We start from the raw sequence: 24,267 nt of genomic DNA, 5'->3' as shown, positions 1-24,267 counted from the left end.
TCTTTCACAACAGGGCAGCTGGACATGAGCTTACCATCAACATACGAGGTTGTGCACACACTGCTCTGGGGTGTCGAAGCTGATAAACACACGATGAAGAGAAAAGCTGAAGTGTAGAGGAAACACTGTGACCCTAACTGACAGCTTACCTTCGCATCACTAATCAAATCTGTAAGTAGCTATAATTGTTCTTTTATCAAATCACTTTGTATGTCATTGGTTACTGAAATTTTGAAGAAAGAGTACCGTAGTCCGATTGTGTTAAAACAAAAGCGAAGATAACACTTAGAAATTAGAAATGTGTCATGACGGAATATAAGTATATATACATACATACATACATATATACATATGTTCACTATTAAGGCTGTTTACTTACTGTTGAACAATCCTGAGATATCCTCAGAATTGTTAAATGGAAGTCTGTGGATCTTGTTTTATTTCCTTAAAAATTATTTTAGTCACAAATTACTGAATCTGCTTACTCGTGAACTGAAACAACGGAGGATTCTTATAGCCTACTCAATATTAACTACGGCCCCTGGCAGTTCAGCCTGATAGAACAGGATGTACACCTTAACACAGAGCCCTCAGTCAGGCCTCTTGTGAAGTGAAACAATAGAGGATTCTTATACTCTTTATTAACTATCTGTTCTAAACCCCCTCTATCAGAGTACGGTGGATTCCTGGGACTCTTATCATACATCCAACACCCTGGTCAACTTACAGAGAGAGGATCTGCGAAGCTGCCAAACAAGGATTTTTCTGGCACCCCTAGCCAGAAAATGAGATATATAAAATGAGAAATAAGTCTCATATGAGACTTAAAATGTTGTCAGCTTTGTTCCTAAAAAACTTAACATTTCCTATTCTGTAATGAACCATTCTTTCATTTATACACTCAATAGATATATTTTCCCAACTAAATTAGACGCAACCTCCTTAATCCCTCCCCTAACCCCTCCCCTCTACACTACCTATCATACTCGGTCATCTAGAGGTCACCTGTCAAAAATCTGATTGATTGCAAGGTCAAAGGTCCCCCATCAATCATTTTTGTGATATAAGGGTGTACCATTAAATATATTACAGGTATTATTACACCATGTTGCATGCTGGGACAGGAGCGTTATGTTGTAAGGTGGCGATGTTACTGTCATAGAACTAAATACTTTTGTTCATTCATTCAACTCACAACATGCCAACCTCTGACGATAGATGTGATTATTAAGTATATTCTTAAATTTACAATATTTTTTATTTTCAAAAGAAAGCCTTTGCACTGTCCTAAAGAAGTTAACTTTCATTTCTGTTCTCTCTCCTTCTGTTAAACCAAACTTTGAAGGTACAACATGGCAAAAATCCAAAACCTCGTAGCATGTATGAAATGAAATTGAAAATGAAAGAGACACAGCTCTTAATCTCTGTGTATCCACTGCTCGGTCACAATAAGAGCTCCTGTTTCTCAATGTATTTGCATAAAAAACACAGTCACTCAATATGAACTATATATTACAGCTGCAGTCCCATGCTCACCCTTAGAGACAGGATATCTCTCTATCTTAAGAAAAGCCCAAAAACGTGTATGAGTGCATAGGATATGTAAATAATACATAAGTGTATATAAGTGTTAAACCAGTTTCCAAAGAATTATTTGTTTCTGTATGTGATATTGACATACTTCCATTAAAAATATTTGTAGAGAAATGATCCTGACGACATAGGGGCACAGTGATAAACACCTGAAAACACCTATGGAGAACAGAAACAAATATTCCAAATGCTATCTGGGTGATTCGGAAAAATGTCAGTCCTTCTAAATTTTGCGATATGAGTGGCATATTTTTCCAAATGAAATTGGAGAGATTTAAACAACAGGTTTCATGTTTGCTGATAACGGGCCTCTCTTGCTTGCACTAGTAGTACTTTTGCCAGAGATATTACATCTCTGGCCACCTGAAAGTTGCCTTTATTAGGATGTAGGCAGTTGGTTCTTACATTTCCAATTATCCTTTGATTTTTATATCATACTATATTTTTCTGTCTCGAGATGATGTGATGACAACGAATGTTGACCCTTCTGCTCCTGTGCTGCATCCAAGTACCATAGTAAGCTCGTAAATTTAAGATTATCCATTCGTTGTGCATTTGTCGCTTCTGAAACAAGGGCATGGCAACTAAATTATAGTAGAACAAAATATTTCATTACAATATGTTTTTTTTAGCTATATAAATTTGAGCTTTTATTTAAAAAATGCAATATAAATAAGATGATTGCCAGCTTTCTAGTGCGCCTTACAAGATGAAAGTGTTATGTCCGACAGCATTTTAAGGCAGCATCACCTATAAATGACGGCCGCCTCAGACGCAAATTTCAGTCTATTTGGAGACATGAAGTTGTTGTGTTGGGGAGACAGCTCCAGTGGACAGTTCGGTCCACAGGCAGCGCTGAGCCCAGTGAGCTGGACTGTCCCCGGTGGGACAGCCAGCATCTGCTGCGGAGAGCGCCACACTTTATTCCTGAATGCAGAGGGAGACGTTTTATCATGTGGACACAACTCAAGTGGACAACTTGGACGCAAAAGTAATAACAATGGAAAACTGCTTGGTGAGTAAGGTTTACTATGTTTATTTTTAATAAAAGAAATAACTTTACAAGTACTCTTAGACTGAACGTAAGTACTATGTATACCGTATATATTTATGTATGTGTGTGTGTGTGTGTGTGTGTGTGTTCCTTGTTTGTTTGTTTGTTTGTTTGTTTTTCATTCACTGAGAGCTATGAGTCACCTCTGACTCTGACTAACATATTGTTGCGCAGGTTAATTTACTCCGTTAAGTTTCAGTTTCGTTTCATCCTTTTTCGTCCAGGCAACGAAAGTTAACTATAAGAGTGACGTGCGCAGGTGTGAAACTTGGCATTCAGGGAAGGGCTTCCTTATCTATTTGTTCAGTTTTAATGTTGAGTTTGCCAACAACAAACACCAGCTAAACATGCAAATAAAACCTTTTGTTACAGTTTCATACTATAATAGACTCAAAACTATTTCAATGAAGACTTTTGTCAATTTTTTTTTTTTTTTTTAAGCAAGCAGAATTCCACTTTGCATCCTGTTGACTTTCTGATATGTTTGTGCTCGACTCTCCGTCTGCTGTCCTGCAAAAGGCCGTGTGGAGGGGCTGGGTGATGTGGTGGCGATGGCTTGTGGTCAGGACCATTGTTTGGCTTTGTGTGCCTCTGGACACGTGTTCTCCTGGGGTGCAGGGGATGATGGGCAGCTCGGGGTGTTTCCCAAGCCACACTGCGTCACTTACAGACCAAGGCAAGCCTTCAGTGTATGGAGTAGAATAGTATATACACACACACACTGTTTTTAAAATGTTTTTGAATTATTATTGTCTCCATGTCACCATGCAGCCGGGTGCCCATACCGCTGCCCATAGGAATAATTCAGGTTGCTTGTGGAAACTTCCATTCCCTGGCACTGACCAAAGGTGAGACAATAAACACAGCAACACCACAGCTTTTTCTTTATATGGAAACAAGGCAACTCCATTGTCAGTAGTAGAGAAGAGCTCTTATTTTTCTTAATAGACATAAAGGTTCACATGTATAATTGTTGAGGAACTACATTTCTGAATGACACAGATTTGATTAAGTTCATCAGTGAGATTTACCTTGTTGAGTAAGAAAGATGAACTTATTATATCTTTGATGAGATAAAAGTATTGTCATTTTTTTCTGCACTTCCTGCGACTTTCCAGGAGGAGATGTCTTCTCATGGGGTTCGAACAGCCACGGTCAGCTGGGCCTGGGGAGGGACGTGGCACTGCAGCACAAACCCGTCCTGGTGTGCGCCCTCACCGGAGTCGCAGTCACCAAGATTTCAGCAGGAGGGTCCCATACCCTGTTTCTCACGCTCTCCAGCCTGGTGTACTGCTGTGGGGCCAATAAATCAGGCCAGCTGGGGCTCAACAGGGTGGATGAAAAAGGTGGAGTGATTTAATCTTTCTCAGTCTGCATGGTCAGGCACTGATGGCTCAGAGTAAGAAGGTTCCTGCTGTGAATCTCGGCAAAGGCCTTTCTGTGGGGAGTTGCATGTACCTGCTCTCTGAGCAAGTGTTGCTCAGAGAGCTATTTTTAAGTAGTTCAGATGCATAATTTTGGTGCCAGTGCAGCAGCGATGTGCATGAGACTCAAAGTATAGCTAACCTGACACTAAACTCCCTTTTAAAATACACTCAGTTGTACTCGAATAAGGGTCACTGTGTTATTTTGTCTTTCTTTAAATTGTCTTTTGTCTTTCTTTAAATTTCTTTTGATTTTCAACAGGCCGGTTTAACATCTGCATGGTGCCTGCTCTCAGACCTCTGGGTGTCTCCTCCATCAGCTGCGGAGAGTCACACACGGCTGTGTTGACAAAGGTGACAAAATCCCCTAATTTCACCCGGTGATTAGATATCTTGCTGTCAGGATAATTGGTCTAAGGTGTTACTATGACTCTGGGATTTCTAGGATGGCAAAGTTTTCACTTTTGGAGAAGGAAGCAACGGTCAGCTTGGTCACAACTCCTCCAACAATGAAGTGATGCCCAGACAGGTTGACGGGTTGGATGGGTCCGCATCCCAGGTAGCATGTGGCAGGTAAAAACTACAACTTGTGCTTCATTATAAGATCATTTTAGGTAGTGTTGACATAATAGTATCTTATTTAGAGTCGCTTTTTAAGGATTATTTTAGAGAAAATGCCATTATGTTGTGGCATACTCTGTCTTAGTGAATATTCTTTGGAATTGTAAGACGTGGTTCTGGCCTCCCAGGTGTCACACTCTGGTTTTGACATCCTCGGGCCAGTTGTGGGCTTTTGGCAGTGGGGAAAAAGGTCAAATAGGGACTGGACGGACAGATGGGAGTCTGTCACCCACCCTTGTTCAACTTCCGTGGACCTCTGACGGTGCAGCAGCCATACCAAGTGGTATGTATGCATTGGCACCGGGCAGTGAGGGCGAAAGTAAATGCATCAAATGAGGTGGTTTATTTGATCTGAGAAGTATTTCCACCTGAGAAATTAGAGGAGACTGTGATGGGACCTTTTGACTCCATGATTGTTTTATTCTTAGGCAGTTTGCCACGTCAGACTAAGATGTGATCAGTTACTCTCTTAATCTTGTATAGGCTGATTTACTTTAATAGCTAAAGTTTTTCATAAGATTTCCCATTTTCGCCATTATTTGCTGAAGCAGACTTGAAAATATCAGCTGGCTGGAATTCAAGCTTCACTTACTCTTCAACTGAAAAGGTAACGTGAAAACCATTTAAAACTCGTAGTTACTACCGATGTTAGCCCCTCCAAACGGAAGGAAAAAGACAGAAATACAAAGTTTTACGGCCCTCTGTCTTCTGACTTCTTTTTAGAACTCGGATCATGGACAGATAATCGGGCGGCTCGATCACACCAAACTGCAGAAATGGCTTTCAATGGAACACAGCAACGCGGAGGCGAGAAGGTGATTTTTCACTGCGCTGAAATGTTTTTGTAGTTATGTTTACATTTTAAGTGTGAGAAATATTATATTTTCATTCAGTGTTTCCAATGTTCTCCCAATAAGTTTTCCTCTTTGTGCAACAGAGAAATAGAATCAATGTTTTGGACAAGTTCAAGTCTTGTCGCAAGTTTCACAAAAGCCGAGTAAGTCAATGTTTTTTTAAATTTTTATTAGCTTTCTTTCCACTGTTTAAGTGTTAGGGATATAAATTATAGAATTCCTTGTTCTCTACTGCCTGCAATTTCTTTGTTTGAACACTTTTTTGCCTTTGATTTCAGTGGGCCTCCACTGGAAGCCGGTGCCTTAACGGTGGACCTCGAGGCTGCCAATCAAGCTTTCGACCAGCTGTTAGCAGTCCCATGGATCACACAATCAGTTAAGAATCATAAATCACAAATTGACTGAATTTTGACGACATATATTTGGTACAGTAACATTTCAGACACATGTGGAAACATTGCTGTGTGATCTGACGGGAGCCTCTTTCCATGTAGGTGAATCTAAAACCCCTGCTTGAGTTGCTCGTTGCCTCGAGAACTGCCTTAAAATCTCCAGAGATCCTTCTGATTCTGCTGACGTGCCCACTTCTGAGAGAGGACTCTCATGTCATGAATGGTGTTATGCATCTGGCACTTACTATCGCGGATCTCAGGGAGAAGACTCTAGCAACACTAAGTAAAAAATACTAGAAGAAATTTGACCTTTTGTCTCGATATTTTACCACAAGTTGAATTTTAAAAAGTATGTTCTATATATATATGTGTATGTGTATATATATATATATGTGTGTGTACACAGTTTATAAATAAATGCATAACATTTTTTTGTTGATAGTGAATGCCTTTTTTTTCCTGCAGAAAGCTGGTGGGCGTCCCTTCCTGCTTCCATACTGCTGAAACACATCATGGTCTTCAAAAATGCCCTGGCCTTCATGTTAAAGAACGGCCTCCTACAGACTCACAACCCGGGGGTCCGATACCTGCTGGAAGCCCTGAAGCTGCTGTTTAAAGTCAGTGCTGAAAGATTCATCTCAGCCATTAACGGGTTTACTACCTCTTTAAATTATGGGCGAAATTCTGAATTATACGCTGTGTCTTTTTTAAATTTTTTTATAACTGATCAGCAAATTTGACCGGTGGACATAAGTTAACCGACCGATTGCACTGCAAGTTGTGTTTGACGGGGCAAAAACGTGTGCAAAGTCCCAAAAATCTTTGTTTAGACATTGTTAAGTGAAATGAAGCATTAGAGGAGATGCCGTTTCTGATTTTTGTTCTTTAAACGACTTCTTTCTAGGCAAACAAGTCTGGAAAATCCTACAAAGTCCCACTGAGCACCTTTTATGTCGAGGAAATTGACCGCGCTGTTGTGCCATTCCAGGACGTCGCTCTTTGGTTTGCGTGCTCTCAAATTGAGGTAAAAGCAGGCAGCGTGATACACACAGTATTCAAACCTGCTTCTTTTTTCTGAATAGGTTTTAATTTTGGTCACTGTCCCCTGCTGAAATAAATTCTTGCTCAGTTTTCTTTTTTTTTTACTATGATTGTTTTCTTACAGGATGACAAGAACACACCTGTCATCTTCTGCCGCTACCCATTCGTTTTCAGTTTGCTTTGCAAGACTGCAGTGTTTAACATCTTTGCACACGTAATAAAGGTAAGTTATGTGTTAGAAATTTGATTATTCAAAGACATCGTGCCGCCAATATCTCACTCACTGTCAAGATTTCTTCATAAGAGAGGGTTTTGTAATGACAGTCAGCTCATCAAATGGCTCACGAAATACCTCCTGGGTTCCCTCGGGAGTTGTTTGAAGAAGTCATAGACGAAACCAGTGCCCCGGTCTTCCAGCTAACTCTGAGACGAACTCACTTGATTGAGGACTCCTTCAGACAGCTGGGTGCAGCCGACCATTCCGCCTTCATGAAGGAGCTTTTGGTAAACACGACATAAAAAAAGTTTGCCTGCTTTTGTGTTCAAGGGTTTAGTGTAAATTCAGCGCTTATAGGTCCTGGAGCCCACGCTTCCTATATAGCCTCACATGTTTTTTTCACAGAATGACAAGTTCAAAGTAACTTAATGAGTAAATCTGGTTGAGGCCCTGAATTTGAGGCCCTTATAGAAAACAGTTCTATTTAGCTGTGCATATGACACCTGAAAGTATTTTATCTGCACGCTTCACTTTTAAATTAATTAATTAATGATTCCTTTTTATGTTTTTTGGAATGATTTTATTGCCTTCTTGTGATTTTATGTATCTGTAAAGCACTTTGAATTGCCTTGTGTACGAATTGTGCTCTACAAATAAAATTGCCTTGCCTTACATCGAAAAGATAAAAGTTAAAGTCAAGACAACTTTTACTCTAATGGTAAATGGATAAAAGTCTATTTTCTTGACTGAAGAGGAAAATTTGCACCAAAACTACGTGTTATTGTTAGAAAATTGATGATGGGAAATGTTGATATGCAATCAATAAAGCAGATGGAAATGTACATATATGTCAGTAATTTCAAAAGTGTATATTTTTTTTCTATTCTAGGTGCAGTTTGTGGACGACAGGAAGGTGATGAATGTCAACAAAAAGGACTTTTTCCTTCATGTGTTTGAAGAGCTGATAACCCCTGAATCTGAAATGTTTATGTTCAATGAGAGCCAGACTCTGGCCTGGTTCCCACCCCGGGTAAGAATTTGGATAGTTCAAATAATTTAAGCAAGGGCCATTTTCACAAGAAAGCATGGATGGTGTATTATTAATAGACACATTTTACCGACAACTTTTAACATTTCCCTGTGCAATGATGGATAAACGACGTTTTATTTCCCAAAAAAACAGCCAAACGTGGAGGAAAAGAGATACTTCCTGTTTGGCGTTGTGTGCGGCCTGGCTCTTTACAACCAAAACATTGTACACCTGTCCTTTCCGAAAGCTCTCTTCAAGAAGCTGCTCGGTGTGAGACCATCTCTGGATGACATGAAGGAGTTTGAACCTGTGCTGGCAGAGTGAGACTGATTTAAAAATGCATAACTAAACGGCTCTCTAAGTAGGTTATCTACGTTGGATAAGTTGCACCCAGTTTCGTCAAATGGTTAAAGAATTCTAAAGTATAAAAAGAGAGAAAATGTTTTACTGGTGCAAGCGAGGTGGTGCTGTATTTTTGGAGGTCTTCAGCTGGCATATTTGTAGAGGACGTGCAGATCGTGATGAGGTTGAACTAATCTTTCTCAACATTGATTTCGTGTTGAGGTCTTGGAGGTTCATGCTGGAGGAGTGCACCCCTGATCAGGTGGAAGCCCTGGACGTTCCTTTCACCGTAGGTTTACTAAAACGACAGTCTGGGTTGTTCTAATGATCAGTGCCTGCGTGTGTGCATGCGCCATTCCAGTCTCAATGCAACTGTTCTCTGTCGCCATGTGACAGGTGACCTGGGGTGGTGAGGAAGTTGAGCTGGATCCAAGTGAACCTGGGAAACTTGTCACTGGGTCAAACAGGTATTTCCGATTGGCTTAAACGTTTTTGTAGAAAATGCAGCTATAAGTAGTGAGAGTCTGCCTCTTAATCGTTTAAATATGTACAACATTGCACTTCTTGACTTTTGTGTCTGGTGTGCGTTTTTTTTTTTTTTTTTTTTTTTTCTCCTCATAGGAACAAATATGTTGATGCCGTTGTCAACCATGCCTTCAACAAATCAGTGGAGGGAGTGTTTGAAGCATTCAAGAGAGGGTTTTTCAAAGTGTGTGACCGAGATGTGGTGAAGTTCTTCCAGCCGGAGGAGCTGCAAGCAGTGATGGTGGGCCAGGAAAACTACGACTGGGAGGTGTTCAAGAAGGTTTGCTGAAGGCCACAAGAGATTTAGATTTTTTGAGTCTTTGAAAGACCTAAGAAATGTTAGTACTTACTTATATTTACACAGTGAAGACTTCACATTAATGTCCACAGTATGGACAAAACGTAACACGTCAGCACTGTCTCTCCATTCTGTTTTTAAATGGTCAGAGACTTTAAATTTCATATATGTTGGTTGGAGTTACCGGAATAAAATCAGTAAAAGCATCAGCAGGGCCTTTGAGATTAGAAGCCTTTTCAGGCATCTGAAGTGTTTGTTTTCTTTTTCTCAAACAGAACACAGTTTATGAAGGAGACTACCATGCTGGCCATCCAAACATCATTACCTTTTGGGAAGTGTTTGAGAAACTGACAGCGGAGGAAAAGATAAAGTTCCTCTGTAAGTATTCAGTGCGACCGTACTCAAGCTTCACGTCAGTTTTTCTCTTTTGATTTAACGTCTGATGTCACACTTTTACCTGATCGTTTTATTGTTGTGTTATTGTGTGCAGTGTTCCTCACAGGCTGCGACCGGGTACCCTTCATGGGAATGGAGCACATCAGCATGAGAGTGGCCGTGTTGCCCGACGCTTGTGAGAGCCATTTGCCAGAATCGCTCACCTGCCATTTTCTGTTACTGCTGCCCATCTACAAGAGATACCCAGCCGAGAGGACAATGCACAGCAGGCTTCTTCAGGCTATCAATCATAACAGAGGCTTCTGGAAGGAATAGCCACTACGAGCTGAAACAAGAACGGCTTCTTTTTGGCTCCATAATCTGCCACGTGTGTTCTAATATGAATATTGCATGTGAAGTTTTAGCATAGATCATTTGAGGTGTTGATACCCATGTTGTCATTTGGTTGATCAGAATAACTCTGTTCGTGTTTGCTAAATTTCCCTCTTTGTTGGCGGCTGCAGCTTAAACACACATAATGTTTAAAATGTTGATGCCGTTTTCACAACTTACTGTTATTTTGTCAGTTTCCGTGTTGCAGTAAAGTAGCGCAGTCCTGAAATATTTAATCATTGTGTGGAGTGGAAGGTATTGTTCCCCTCAGTCAAGGTTGTTAGATTGTCACTACACATCCAAGAAAGTCCACTCGACTGATGAGCTGATCAAAGAGGCTCTAATCTTTGCCAGATATTTTGTGTAATTAATAACAACCATCAAAAACAAAAAAAAAAAAACCCGAAAAGAATCATATATTTCTGTGTAATTTGTACCTTACTTACCAACCAAATAAACATCCTCTTCAGCAACAATGTTCTGCAGTTCATAATCAGGTTTAAAATGAGCTTTTATTTGAATCTTCTCTGAATCACAGAATGAAAAGTTGCTATTGATAATTCAGAATAGTTTCTGCACGGGAAACATCTGACAGTAAAGTTGTCACACCATAGAAAACAATAAGGAGCCAATTTCAAGCTCAAAACTGCTCACATCTCAGCAGCTCTATCAGTCACACTTTATTTATGGGTCACATCACTTCAGTGGCTTGAGTTTAAATCTGCTGTCCTTGTGCTTCCAGCGTACATAGATGCTCAGGCTGGACGTTACGGCGGTTAAAGAGATGCTTCCCGTTTAAAACGAGCACTTATCAAAACACTTCCAGTTGTGCCTCAAGTCACTGAGATAAAGGCTTTAATCTTTTTTTTTTTTTAATTCAGGGAAAACGTAAAAGCATCTTATTTATGGTTTAATGTCTTAAATAATTTCAGTCCATGTGAATCATCCTCTGGTTTGAAATAACAAATAACATTGGCAACACAAAAAGAAAAAAAAAGGTTTGTTCTGACGGAAGACCACAAGCACAATGAAGCACTGCTGACATGAATTTACAGTATTTCAAGTATCCAAAGAAGACTATAACAGTTTCTATCGAGCAGACATCTTTCCCTTTCTTTATTCCTTCATCTCACTTTCAATATGAAAAGCAGTGAATCATAAACTGAGTTTTTATAACAGATACCAAAGCTTAAGTTCCCCTATCTTCACAAGGCTAGCACTGTAATGTCATTGTTCCTAACAGCTGATCTCTCTTTTCAAGAGGTATAAGGTAGCAGAGCTCACAAATGAAACGAAGCACATACAAAAGGATTGAACTTTTAAAATGGCCGCCTTCCAGCCACGTTTGCAGATCAGTTACGTTAACCTGGTTTCCAGATCCGACCGTGTCAAAAGGTCAGTTTTCCACAGAATGCCAGACATTTCATCAATTAACAACCAAAAGAAAGTCAAAATGTTCAAGTGGAGCCAGCTGATCTCTTTTTAACCTGGATTTGACTTTCTTCGCTTTATCAAATGAACAGTGGGTGTGAGGTCAATGTGCTTTCTGTCGGCTCAGAATTACCTCCAGTGACGATCAATCCAAAGCAACGTCTAAAATAATACTTCTGCTATTCACAGACACACATAAATATTTCTACAACAAAAAAAAATTACAACATAATTGACAAAGAATTTAGACAGAATAGAAACAAATATAAAGCCACTTGCTACAAATTTGGACAAAATTACATACAAAAACAAAACAAAAAAGGCAATACTAACAACATGGCTGTGCTGTGTGAGGAAAGGCAGCGATGCCTCACGTCTTACTTGTCTTGTAGTGCGTGTTGTTCTGCTCCACAAGTCTTGTAAATCTGTCCTTGTGTTGCTAAATATTTCCTCCCAAGTTCGTCTTCTCTGATATGTGTATGGAGTTGTTGTTTTTTTTTTGTTGTTTTTTTTCCAGGGATGAGCTAGCATTTCGGATGGCCAAGTTTATCCTCTACACAAGCAGACGAGTGCGTCTTTTATCTGATGAGATGGTAGGTGAGCCAGAACATGAAGATGGGCTGGGCTGCTGCTATAGACATGGTGAGGTACATCCTGAGTTGGTTTCTGGCTCCTCTCACCAGCCTCCCCTCAGCCGCCGCCTCAGACAACAGCTTCAGACGCAGAGTGCGGATCTGAGGAGAAACCAGCGAAACATGCTCTTCTTTAATCAGCCATTACCGCACACACATCTTATTTATTTTGACTGTGGAGGATGAATAGTCTATGTTAGCGCATGTAACTTGAGCTTCACTCAGCAGAGGGATGCATGTGCATTGTTTGGCGGTGCTTATCTTGAACCACAAATAAATTAAACCTAATTAGAAAGGAGTAGTAAAAAAAAAAAAAAAGGCTTCTACACACCATGAAGACAACGATGGCTACACAGCACCACAGTAGCGAGAGATAATACGCAGGCCTGCCGAACAAAAGTCCAGCTATCACACCAACAATCATCCTGGAGAAACAGAGAAAACAGATTTCCGATGAAGGATGACATTCAGTGAGCAAAAAAAAAAATTAAATTTTATTATTTTTTTTAAAAATATCACAAGATTCTAATTGCAACATAGGTACGTACCCAACATATTTGTATCCAGAAAAGGCTACAAGGTCTATGGTGGTGAGGTCTGTGTTTACAGTGACAAGGTAAAGAGACAACAGGACCGCCAGGACCTCCATGATCAACCACACCAAAGCTGAGCTGGCCTGAACTCCCAGCAGCTCTGGAGAAAACCTAAGTTGGACAGAAAGTCAAAGACGTTAAAGTCCAAAGAAATTATCGAGATTCGCTCATTTTCCAGATGACTTAAAACCTTCAGGACAGAAATGCCGACAAACACATCAAGTGCTAAATAATGAAAGCTAAAGACATCGCAGAGCCTTAGATTTGGATGCCTTTTCCAAAAAAACAAAAACAAAAAAAAAACACCACTTCGACAGTAAAACTGACTGATGTGTGCATACCTGTTCTGTGTGCCCAGAGCCAGTCCAGCCACAAGGATGTATGTGATGAAACCCATGGCGGGAATGTAAAGGTCAGGAGCATTCACATCAAAGCGCGGAGCCACAGGTGTGTCCTGCTGGTAGCTCACCTCCCAATTCTACAACACACACACACGCACACACACACACCAAATCAGCACTGCTCAAACTCTAGTCCTGAATATTTAATACCGTCAAGTTAAAACACAAAGCATTCGATATTTTACAATATTCAAAACACAGGCAGAGTGGCATGCTTACTGGGTGGTACAATACTACTACAACTAATAATAATAACAACAATTATTACGCGCCTAACTGAAAGATTTATGCTTCACAGGTGGAGGTGAACTTACGTTGTGCATATAAGGAAAAACTAGAAGGCCAAGCTTCTTCCCCACATACACCGTGTCCACAGCAAAGTAGTATTTCAGCTTAGAGATTGGGATGAACCTGTCCAGCTGAAACAGCCAAACACAAAGACATTCGCACACGGATTGTTTGATGTTGCATGTTCTTTCCCGTTCAGTCTGCTTTTACTGAGAAATCGCATGAGCACATTTAACAGCAGCGTTGGGCATAAACAGAATTCTGAGACACTTCGTGTTGGCCTTTCCTAGGCAGAATTTTAAAGTGAACAAGCGTGACCCAGTCTTACGTTCTTGTCCACCATTTCTCTCCCCTGGGAAGCCAGTGAGCTGCCATATGCCATGGCCAAGTTGGACATGGGGTCTGAGAGGATGGACTGGCCAGAAAATTCTCCTGTTTGAGGGCCGGCCTGCTGGTTCCTGCCAACGTGAGACAAAGAGATTTAGCCGAAAGACTAAGATGATCCATCAGTCTAATTGATATAAACGCCTACAAGTATATGATATAAATAATGTACAATATTACACAACAGGTTCTGTTTTCAAAATGTGAAGCCTGACTTAAATGAGGCGCAGGAGTCTGTCTCCTATCATGCTTTATTTCATGGTCCCACCTGAAGGCTCCATGTGATCCTGGCCCAACTCTACTAGTATCCTCAAACACGTGGCTGTCATCTGTTCCGTCCACAGAACTATTCCTCTGACGCATATGAGGCTCTGAGTGAGAAAAAAAAAAAAGAAAAAAAAAGAAAGAAATTAGAGAAGGACAGACGGCAAAAACAAGAAGAAGTGGATTTCTTGAATTGCTTTTGCAATTTTAGACAAGGCATCAAGCAGGCAGAATTTGTGAATGATCAAATAAAGCAGCATGCATCCTGAGAGACATTTGAAGTCAGTTCCTAGTGATCACAGTAATCACATCTCACTGTTATCACAAAACCAGATAAAACCCCTCTGCAAGAGCCAGAACACCTTCAAGTTAGGACCTTGTGTTCTTGTCGTTCCTGAAGTCCTAACAAGTGCGACGGTGTAGATATGACACAAGACATATAACCAGCGAAACACAAATGCCTCTGAAGAGTTTTTACACGTGTTGGTTTTAATAACAGACACATTAGTGGAAAAGCTTGCGTTGGTCGACAGTTAGTTTTAGGTTGTCATGCTTATATTCTGGTGATGGACAAATATTTTACAGCTCTAAACGACGTATATACAACGTAAATAATTAAATATATCCAAGGTTCGACTAAAGTTGTGTATAAAACCGCACACAAACGGTTCACCAAACGGGAAGACACGAAAATAAGGGATGTCAGGAGAACAAACTGTCTGCCATACTAAATAAAGGCGTTTAAAATGAGCTTGTTAGCAGCGTTAAATTACTTAGCTGTTTTTAATTAGCGTATTTTAGTGAAGCTGTGGGCTACTGTTAGACATGAAATTAATATAATTTGACATATAGTGTGTATCTTTAAAAGTCCCCTGATGTAATTTTTTTTAGCCTAAACCGGCTGAAGGCAGCGAGCTAACATTTCAAAATCCGTTGGCTTCCAGAAAGCTAGCAGAACTAAATATACATGCGCCCCCCAAGTTTTACTGGCTTGATTGATAAGAGTACGTACGTAACTTACGCTGTCTGAACCCACTTTGAGTTGCAGTATAATCCATTTGAACCGGCTCGTTGGAGACAGAAGCTGTCAAAAACAACAACTTTACTCAGATGGAGTCAGTTCTAGTTAGCAAGCGGCACCGGGGAAGTTGGAGTCATTCATAAGATTTACACGGAAGTAAACACTATCTTTTTCTTCTGTTAGTTTGACGGGCTAAGCAAACGGGAAAGAGAAATACCGCCATCTAGTGAGTGGATGTGTCACGTTCATCCTGACATCGAGGTCGACCATACCCTTTTTGATCTTTTGTCATTTATCACCGGTAATGTAATCATTATTCTTGTACCTTCAATTTTTAACATACCACGTGCACATGTCCCACACTCTCTATGAGTCCATGTCTGATGCAAATTAGTCACACACTCACTTATCTATCAAATGTATTTTGACTGTATAAATCATAAAGAAATCTTTATTGTAATTGTAACAAATGAGCGTTCCTGCTTCCTTGTGAGAATCCTTGCTATTTTTCACTCAGAGCGTAACTAAGATGTGCAAATTCTGTATCATGTAGACAATGTATGCAAATGGTTCCGGGGGTTTTGTTACCATGCACTGCTGATATCCAACAACTGTTAAAGAGATCACAACAGAGATCACACTACACCATGGAATTGTGCTCACATATAATGCTGAAGTAGGAGTAATATGATTTATTTGTTTCAGATAGAGGGAAGACATAAAATTGGCACTTCCTGTTTGATTTTTGTCCTTAAGGCATGTCCTAATTAGATTAACTATTTAGGTCATTACATAACCAGTCGTCTACCATATTATACATTTACTGGCTGTGTTGGATATCATGCCTAAGCTTATGTGTTGGCTCTTAAATTAAGTATGTGCAGAGTGACTGAGAAAACTTCTCTCTTTTAAGCTTTAGGATCTCCCCTGATGTATACTGCCTTCTTGTGGCGTGAGCACAAGAAAGGCAGAATGTTGACACTCACAGTGGCAACATGACAGCACGAGGCTGCTGCTGAAAGCCACCGGAGACCGGAGTGCAGGCCAGATGTTTTTAGATGTTGGTGTGTCAACTTACTCAGCTGTGATATAATATAGATGAATTTAGGTATTTAAACCCGCAAACGTCATTATTTAGTCTTTATTTAGTCTTTATTTATCTATTCAGTTTTGCTGACAGATACTGCGCTGCACCATTCTCTGATGCTAACATCCATTGTTTTCACATGAGACACAGTTTTACATTAGATCCGGTGTGACGGAGCGTCAGCTAAGACTTAAGTGTTATCTATTTATTTCAAACTCTAAACATCCTGATTTCAGATATATTTATCACATTCCCGCCCAGATGTATCACTAATATTCTGTCCTGTTTCACTTAAACAAAACAAGGACAAAACTAAACCAACACATATCTGTACTGAAGAACCTCTACAGTAGTATTCCATTTCATATGACTCCTCACACAGCTGCACTTTGTTGTACTGAAGTTGTCGTTGTCCATATTTACTGGAAGCTACAAAGCAAGAATGTCAGAAATTGTTATGATACCATAAAATACAACGGAATTCTAGCTTGAAATTTCAATGAAATAAAACACAAACTGAACAGAAAGGAAGGATATTTTTATAAATCCCCAAAGAGAAATTCTCACGGCGCAGTGTACTTTACTGAGGAGAAAAAATCCTGACAAACTTTTGGAAAGTTCAAGTGTAACAGAGAGAGAGTTGTGGTTGAAACCTCAGAGATCACCATCCAAGTTTTGTGGTGTTGCGTTTTTAGCTTGGCAACAAATGAGCAGATGATGTCATGTGCAGCATTGGCAGGTTACACAGCTGAGATAACATGGACAGGAACTCAGCCAACAGTTCCATATCTGGCTTGTAGAGACATTTCTTTTCAATAACATCCAGGATTACGCAATTTCTTGTTAACCAGTGCTACCATCCCTCTTCCTTAAAATTGCTCCTCTATTTGCAGTCTTTGTCTACCCGTATAGTCTGAGAGTAAAGAGAGGTATTGAAGAATGGAATATGTTCCTGCAGCCATGTCTTGGTTAAATACATAATGATACATTCCCAAATATCCTGCTGTGTGCTCTGAGCTCATCCATTTCAATCTCACATTCCCCTTTGAAGATCAAGCTCACTTTCAATTTTGCTACCGCCCCATATCTTCAGTGTCTTCTCTGCAAATTGCCTGGAGTTGGGGTCTTTACCTGGGCTTTGGAGAGCTCAGTTAACTGCTCCCACATGTAAACAGCTGTCTCATTGGTACAGAATCTCATCACACCAGGTATCTGAAAAGTGCCAGAATGCACAGAAGATATCAGAATACATCCTCCCTGCAGCCCAGCATCCAAACCAGCAAGGAAAATATTTTAAAAAATCAGCTAAACAGTTCCAAGAGAAAAGTCAAGAAGATACAAAGAAAGACGCAAAATAACCAGAGATACTGCATAAACAGGCTATTAGTAGACTTATGTGTTGGACAATTATAAACAGTACCAGAGGGAGGAGAGAGATAAAGTATCATTGCCTGGTGGTTTCAGTCTTTCATGAAGTTTTATGTCTGTCTAAGGAGGTGTGGTGTGAATGCTCTGTTACTGTAACTTGGAAACTGCAAATGAATCTGTTACTGAAAGCCTTGTCTCTCATCACAAAACAAAATGATAAACTGCACGGCAGAGTGGCTGTGATGCTTTCATCTGCGGGGACAATGAAAGAAACCTTTTGCTGAAACAGACGCAGCCACATTCCAGCATTCAGCAGTGACGGTAAATCAGTCTGTGCTGATGGGAAGTGATACACTTCCTTGACTTTATAGGTCAGAACCTAAATTATTTCTTAGAAATGCTAAAACAATATATACACACAAACATACACACAAACACACACACATTTACATATATACATTTATATGGCAGTTGTCACATGAGCTATTTTCTACACTGGTGCTTTAAGCTAATTGTAAAGCATACCTGATTTAAAGAGCACAATACTCATGTTAATGTGTTGTTGTTTAGAAAGTGTTAACCCAATAATAGTCTGCATGCCAGCATGTTCAATTGAAAAAATACCATACAAATCCCTTTTAATGTACTCAGCTTTACAAATGATGATTAGGTCATAGTTGGACTATCTGTTCTGCAGTTAAAAAGATTGGTAAGACGGCACATTTTGTTGTTGCAACAACAACAACAAAAAAAAAAACTTTTATGAAGTTTTAACTCCACATATGCACATCAGTTTGGAAACATTAGTTTGCTTTTTTGATGGCTTTACTGTTGAAAGGAATTTACAGTAACTGTACCGGGAAACTTGTTATAAATGACCAAGACTGTCATGTTAATCATCATAGCAAAAGTCTTCCGGCTGTCTAACCCGTGTTTCAGGATTTCATTGTTTCCCTTACAATGAATTGTTTTCCAGTAAGACGCATGTCGTGCACTCAAACTTTCTGTTTCTCCATCTACGTTTACGTCAGACATCCAGTCAGTCCAGATGGAATATGATCAAACTTGAGTGTTCACTTTAAGACAAGTGTTCTGGCTACAGGTTGGTGATATAAACCGTTGCACCCCGCTGAGAAAAAAACGTTCTTCTTTTATGATTTTAAAGGAAACCCTGTAAAGTCATGGCCTATAGTTTTCCACGGCAAAGGCAACCATTTCCAACTCGAGTGGATATTGTGCCTTACCGAAACTCAGGTAACGTATTATGATATATTTCATTACCAGCATTTAAACATGTTTGATTTGTGTCTTTTGTTCTATCTCTCTCATGCAGCTCAGAAACGACAGACTTGCTTCACATTTATTTAGTCAGTGAAAGTATTGGATAGTCAAGAAACTCAACTATATATATATGAAATATTTGTATGCCCTTTTGCAAAATGTGCTGATTATCTTTGTCTGTGAAAGTGCGTGACTTAACTTTAACTGTCTGTTTCTGCTCTATTATGGGATGCTGTAAAATGAAAACAGCCAACAAGTAAAGGCTTTTTCTGCATTATTTCGTAGGTTTTGTTCCAGGTGAGGATATTCGAATAGTCCTCGTTGGAAAGACGGGAAATGGGAAGAGTGCATCGGGGAACACCATCCTAAATCGAAACGCTTTTCAGTCAAACTTCTCTGCCTGCTCTGTGACATCAGTGTGTCAAAAGGCCAGAGGAGTAGTGGGTGGTCACAGGGTCGCTGTGATTGACACACCAGGAATTTATGATACAAAGTACAAAGAAGCTGAGGTAATAAGAAAAGTAAAAGAGTGCGTCTCTCTCTCGGCTCCTGGACCCCACGTTTTCCTGATCGTGATCAAGTTGGGAAGATTCACAGCAGAGGAACAGCAAACTGTTGAACTTCTGAACTCAGTGTTTGGTGACCAGGCTGGAGCTTACTCCATGGTCCTCTTCACTCACGGTGACCAGCTGAGAGGCACAAAAATTGAAGATTTTTTTCGCAGATGTGAACAACTTAGACGTTTGATTGCGAAATGTAACCAGCGGTATCACGTCTTCTCAAACACAGTCACTGATGACAGTCAGGTACATCAGCTGCTTGCAAAGATAAGACGCATGGTCAGTGATAATGGAGGAATGTTTTACACAAATGCAATGTACCAGGAGGCAGAGAAAGCAATCCAAGAGCAAGCAAGGAAGATTCTGCAGGCCAGCATGCAACAGAAACAGCGAGAGGAAGAAAAACTGAGAGAGAGACTGGAGGGAGAACAGTTGCAAGAAAAGATTAAGTGGCTCGACAAAGAGTATAAACGTAAATCAAGAGAAAAAGCAGAGAAAAAAAACAAATTTCTTAATACTGATATGGTTGTAACATCCGCTGAAGTGGGTCTGGCTATCGGAGCCGCTGCAACAGCTGTTGGAGGTCCAATTTGTATGGGCGTTGGAGCAGTGGTGGGTGGAGTCATTGGGGCTACAGTGGGACTTTTGGCACCAGCTGCAGTAAAATCTTTGAAAAATAAGTGTTCTGTACAATAAAACATATTCAGCTCAATGGAAAGTTGGACAAAGGAAAATGGGATACTTTTAAACTCAACCAAGTGGTTTTGATGTCTAGGCTTGGTCACTTTTGGTTGTCAAAAGTGAAAACCTAAGAAAAACAACAGGGTCTCACAAAAGACTCACAAGTAAAGACACTGGAACATGGAAGTCCAAGATGGAACAAAGTGAAAAAAATGGTTTCACAAACGCAGGTCGCATACTTATTTCACTGCCACTCCTCCAGCCTCAGATTACAGGGCTGTTTGCTGGTTGATGCGCTCATGCATGCTTCCTGAACAATTGCTGAGAAAGCTAAGATTTTACTTCCTTGTTTCTCTTGCACAGCAGCCTTGTCGTGTTCTGCCATAGAGAAAGTAGCATTACTGTAGATCGTCTGTAGATCCCACTGAGTAGATGTTTCCAAACTTTTGACTGGTACTGCATGTTGTAGATAAATGGGAAGAGGACTTTGAAAGACTTGTATTGAACAAGTGCACATGCAGAAACATTGCTGGTAAAAAAATGAACCCGGACCTATCAAAGTTTTGTAACAAGTGCAAAATTCAGGAAGGGTCATACATTCACTGCCTATGGGATTGTGCTCACATTAATATGTTTTGGGAAGATGTACTTAAGGAAATCAATGTCATTGTGGGTAAAACAATTGGCATCTCTCCTTTATTTTGTATCCTGGGTATGGACCCCCCATATATCTCTGCCACCAAGTTGACACTTGTAAAAATTTTGCTTTTCTGTGCCAGAAGATGTATTCTGTTAAAGTGGGTGTCAGAAGAGTCACCCAATGTAACACAGTGGATAAATGGGGTGTTGGAATTCATGCCTCTAGAGGCCCTCAGCTTTTACTTAAAAGAGGAACCTTACAAGTTTGACAAAATCTGGAGGCCATTTATGACTTACCTGGGCCCAGACTGTTTGGAGACACTAACAAAAGGGGTATGTGGGTTGGCCTGGAGAGAATAGTTTGTGTTGTCCATGTGCTTGTGCCTGTACATTCCTTATAATTTTTTGTACTGAAGTATCATTGTGCCTATGTCTAATGCCAATTGTGATAACATGTAATTCTGTCTATGAATTTGAATTGAATATTGAATGTCTATGTTGAATAAAAAAAAGGAACACTGCTGGTAAATTCATCCATCCATCCATTTTCTATACCAGCTGAATCCGTCGGTCGGGTCGCAGGGGGGCTGGAGTCTATCCCAGCAGTCATCGGGCGAGAGGCAGGGTACACCCTGGATAGGTCGCCAGTCCATCACAGGGCCACACAGAGACAAACGAGACAAACAACCACACACACACACGCTGCTGGTAAATTCATTTGTGCATAATAAGCACCACAAACACATACTTATGAGCTGTGGTGGCACACTGGTAAAATTACAGGATGTAAAAACAATTAATCTCTGTATATATAGATATAGATATATCTATATATATATGTAGATATATATCAGTCCACATTTCACCTCGTTGTTACACATTTATGTTGACTGATGTCTCTCTCTTCTGACAGCTGGGCACACTTGCCCTCAGGAAACATGGCTGACTCTGTTCAAATGGACTGTCCTGCATAATAGAGCCATACATAGCTCTAAAACATCCCTGCCACACAAGCGCAACTCACATACTCACATGTACATGTAGGATGCATGAATACAAAATCCTTTTCTTTCCCTTTTCTGTAAGACACCATCCTCACAATGGCCAGGGCATGAACTATCTCAAGGGGTTTTCTCAAGCAGTAGTAATCAGTCTGAAGGCCACAGAATACAGTACAAGAATGGAGATAACAACTTAGTGCCCTGTGATGCTTGGAATGATTGGCATGCTTGGAAATGAAAAGACAATCCTGAACGAGGTCATTAGAAAAAAAAAAGATTGAATATTACACATTTGAAGAAAAGTGTAGAATTTGAAAAATGCGAAAGAATTATGCTAGGTCAGGATGGGAAATTTATACCAGCTATATCAAGAAACGCAGTGACGTAAACAGCCACAGGAAAATAATCATGATGCAAATTGTGACAGAAAAAGTCTGAGTCTAATGACTTTTGCAATGATTATGGTATATGTGCATGAAAGAGCTCGTGTTCATTTATGGGTTAAGTTTTTATATTGATAGGCTAGAATAGCTTTGTATGCTTAGATATTCAAAAGTATATGACTTTCCTCATACTGTGCACTGCTGTGGTACTTGTCACCTTTTGTCTCGATGGTATGTTTTAGGTCCGGTCTCTTTAAGGACTGACAAGTCAAAAATGATGCATACATAGCTGTGTTTTTTTCACTGTTTGTTGAGATTCAAACTAGCCACTGGACAAGCATTAGCCTAATATGTCACATGATGATTTTATTTCGTGAAAGAAGAAACGACTGAACTTAAAGTAAATTATTTTATTACTTGGATGAATTTTTGAGATACTGTAATTGTCTTGTAAGAAATATCAACCATGAGGGTGGATATCAGATCATTTTTAAAATTTGTTGTTTCTCTCTATGTATGAGTATATCCATGGATTTTTAAAAAAAAGAGAAGATATAAACATGACAATTTATTTTACAAGGTACCTCTCAAACATTGCATGCAAATTCACGCTAAGAGCCAGAAGGGTACTGTAGGTCAAGTTGCTTCCAAAGCAAGACACATTTGCAGATATTTTCTGTTGTTCAACACTTGTTCTAAATGTAGACTGCCTGTTTTTTTAAAACACTTTGTGAGAGGCTATCTTCATACAGTTTAGGGTTAATAAGTCGTAACTATTTACTTTGTGGATAAAATGGTGAAAGAAAATTACTAGTGCCATGTACATCAGAAATAAACAAATAAAATATGTGTGTGCCGTTTTTTTCACTCATAAAAGGGATTTCCATCACAGCGATTTTTTTATTTACATCTTTATTTGCATCTCTACAAATGATCAACACTCCTTTGGAAAAAGGAGAAAGGAAAGACGTATCTTCTCTGCCTCTAAGAGTCTATCGATTTACTAATAAACCATCACAGCTCTGTGCCATGATAAAGGCAAAGTAAGAAAACCGGCTGTATCAATAAGTGGGCAAGTTTTGTTACCCACACATCTAAAAATAATGCCAGCCGTCTGAATGTCAAGTGTGAACACTTTCAAATCCCAGAGCTTTCTCCATCAAGTGAATGCCCGTCATGCCTGATTTCTTTTGTTTTCAAGCAGTCTTTCTCCTCGCCTGCTTTTTGCTTCTTCTGACAGCAGGGCTCTTTGTCTTCCACCAGGGAGACTTTTCACTTGTTTCACTGTTTGTCGTTTTAGTAAATAATAACCAAAGGATCAAATAGAAACGCCATCATCAGCCTTTGGGAACCAAATTGAACCTTTTTTTTTACTGGGAGATTTTATCTTTGGTGGCTGGTGAAATATCAGTCGTCTAGAAAACCGGTCAAAATGTAGGTGGAGCCTTTTTTCCTGATGGCTCAGACATTGTGCAATTAACCTTTTTTTCATGATGATAAGTCAAAACATTTCTTATTGCCAATTTAATTTTAGGGTTATGGGGGTTTCTCATAGCCTGGTGACGCCATCCTACGTACTTCCGCCCAAAGATTTTGGCTCCGCACATAGTCTGGCCAAATCCCCCTACCTTGGTTCGCTCAGTGTTTTGCCAATCAGCAAACAGTTGCGAGTGGTGACGCAGAACTCACGCGCGGAGTCCATTGTAGTCCATATAATTGTAGTTCAACCGCAGCGGAAATAAACATGGCGACGGAAGAACGCTAGAAGCTATGAAGTTGTCTCAACTCTGGAGAGCATTATACAATTAAAACGAGAGCAAGAGGAATGCCTCGTCAATTTTGTTAGTGGCAAGGATGTCGTAGCTCTCCTTCCAACTGGCTTTGGGAAAAGTTTGATTTATCAAATGGTACCAGTATAATGAAAGCGGATGTGGGAAGCGTGATTCGTGAGCTAGAGCCTCGCGAGAGTAAGCATGAACCTCGGCGCATAACCTACGTCCTTTCTAAACATTACTGATTGGTTAAGGGAACTCCAATGAATTTAAGTTGCTGAGTAAGGTGCCACCCTCCATGGAAACGGATTCCTCTTCGGAT

The 24,267-nt window shown here is 40.0% G+C and overlaps 3 protein-coding genes across 6 annotated transcripts; 2 read left to right on the top strand and 1 right to left on the bottom strand.

Moving 5' to 3' along the window:
- Positions 1-2,381: 2,381 nt before the first annotated feature.
- On the top strand, positions 2,382-10,652 carry LOC142388389 (putative E3 ubiquitin-protein ligase HERC4). 2 transcript variants are annotated; one of them, XM_075473566.1, is made up of 23 exons: positions 2,382-2,608; positions 3,167-3,323; positions 3,419-3,495; positions 3,766-3,993; positions 4,334-4,425; positions 4,517-4,644; positions 4,821-4,975; positions 5,244-5,299; positions 5,416-5,507; positions 5,630-5,689; positions 5,825-5,921; positions 6,041-6,221; positions 6,404-6,555; positions 6,843-6,962; positions 7,104-7,202; positions 7,304-7,483; positions 8,086-8,226; positions 8,380-8,546; positions 8,791-8,857; positions 8,965-9,035; positions 9,190-9,373; positions 9,667-9,769; positions 9,882-10,652. In XM_075473566.1, the coding sequence occupies exons 1-23, from the start codon at positions 2,392-2,394 to the stop codon at positions 10,100-10,102; spliced, it is 3,045 nt and encodes a 1,014-aa protein (XP_075329681.1). In that variant the 5' UTR covers positions 2,382-2,391; the 3' UTR covers positions 10,103-10,652. The 2 variants fall into 2 exon arrangements, with proteins under 2 accessions (XP_075329681.1, XP_075329680.1); XM_075473565.1 differs by having other exon boundaries at positions 5,241-5,299.
- Positions 10,653-11,120: 468 nt separating this feature from the next.
- On the bottom strand, positions 11,121-15,312 carry yif1b (Yip1 interacting factor homolog B (S. cerevisiae)). 3 transcript variants are annotated; one of them, XM_075473562.1, is made up of 8 exons: positions 15,165-15,312; positions 14,157-14,259; positions 13,833-13,962; positions 13,531-13,635; positions 13,157-13,293; positions 12,771-12,926; positions 12,554-12,647; positions 11,121-12,324 (listed from the first exon to the last, which is right to left on the bottom strand). In XM_075473562.1, exons 1-8 carry the CDS (start codon positions 15,208-15,210, stop codon positions 12,169-12,171), a joined length of 927 nt encoding a protein of 308 aa, XP_075329677.1. In that variant the 5' UTR covers positions 15,211-15,312; the 3' UTR covers positions 11,121-12,168. The 3 variants fall into 3 exon arrangements, with proteins under 3 accessions (XP_075329677.1, XP_075329679.1, XP_075329678.1); XM_075473564.1 differs by having other exon boundaries at positions 15,189-15,312; XM_075473563.1 differs by having other exon boundaries at positions 11,122-12,324; positions 15,174-15,312.
- A 3,368-nt stretch (positions 15,313-18,680) lies between these two features.
- Positions 18,681-21,307, top strand: LOC142388862 (GTPase IMAP family member 4-like). The gene is made up of 2 exons (XM_075474431.1): positions 18,681-18,882; positions 19,195-21,307. Exons 1-2 carry the CDS (start codon positions 18,810-18,812, stop codon positions 20,163-20,165), a joined length of 1,044 nt encoding a protein of 347 aa, XP_075330546.1. The 5' UTR covers positions 18,681-18,809; the 3' UTR covers positions 20,166-21,307.
- Positions 21,308-24,267: the final 2,960 nt, after the last annotated feature.

This window comes from Odontesthes bonariensis, chromosome 9 (assembly GCF_027942865.1).
Source record: "Odontesthes bonariensis isolate fOdoBon6 chromosome 9, fOdoBon6.hap1, whole genome shotgun sequence".
Taxonomy (NCBI): domain Eukaryota; kingdom Metazoa; phylum Chordata; class Actinopteri; order Atheriniformes; family Atherinopsidae; genus Odontesthes; species Odontesthes bonariensis.
This window is presented reverse-complemented; position numbering and strand designations above follow the sequence as displayed.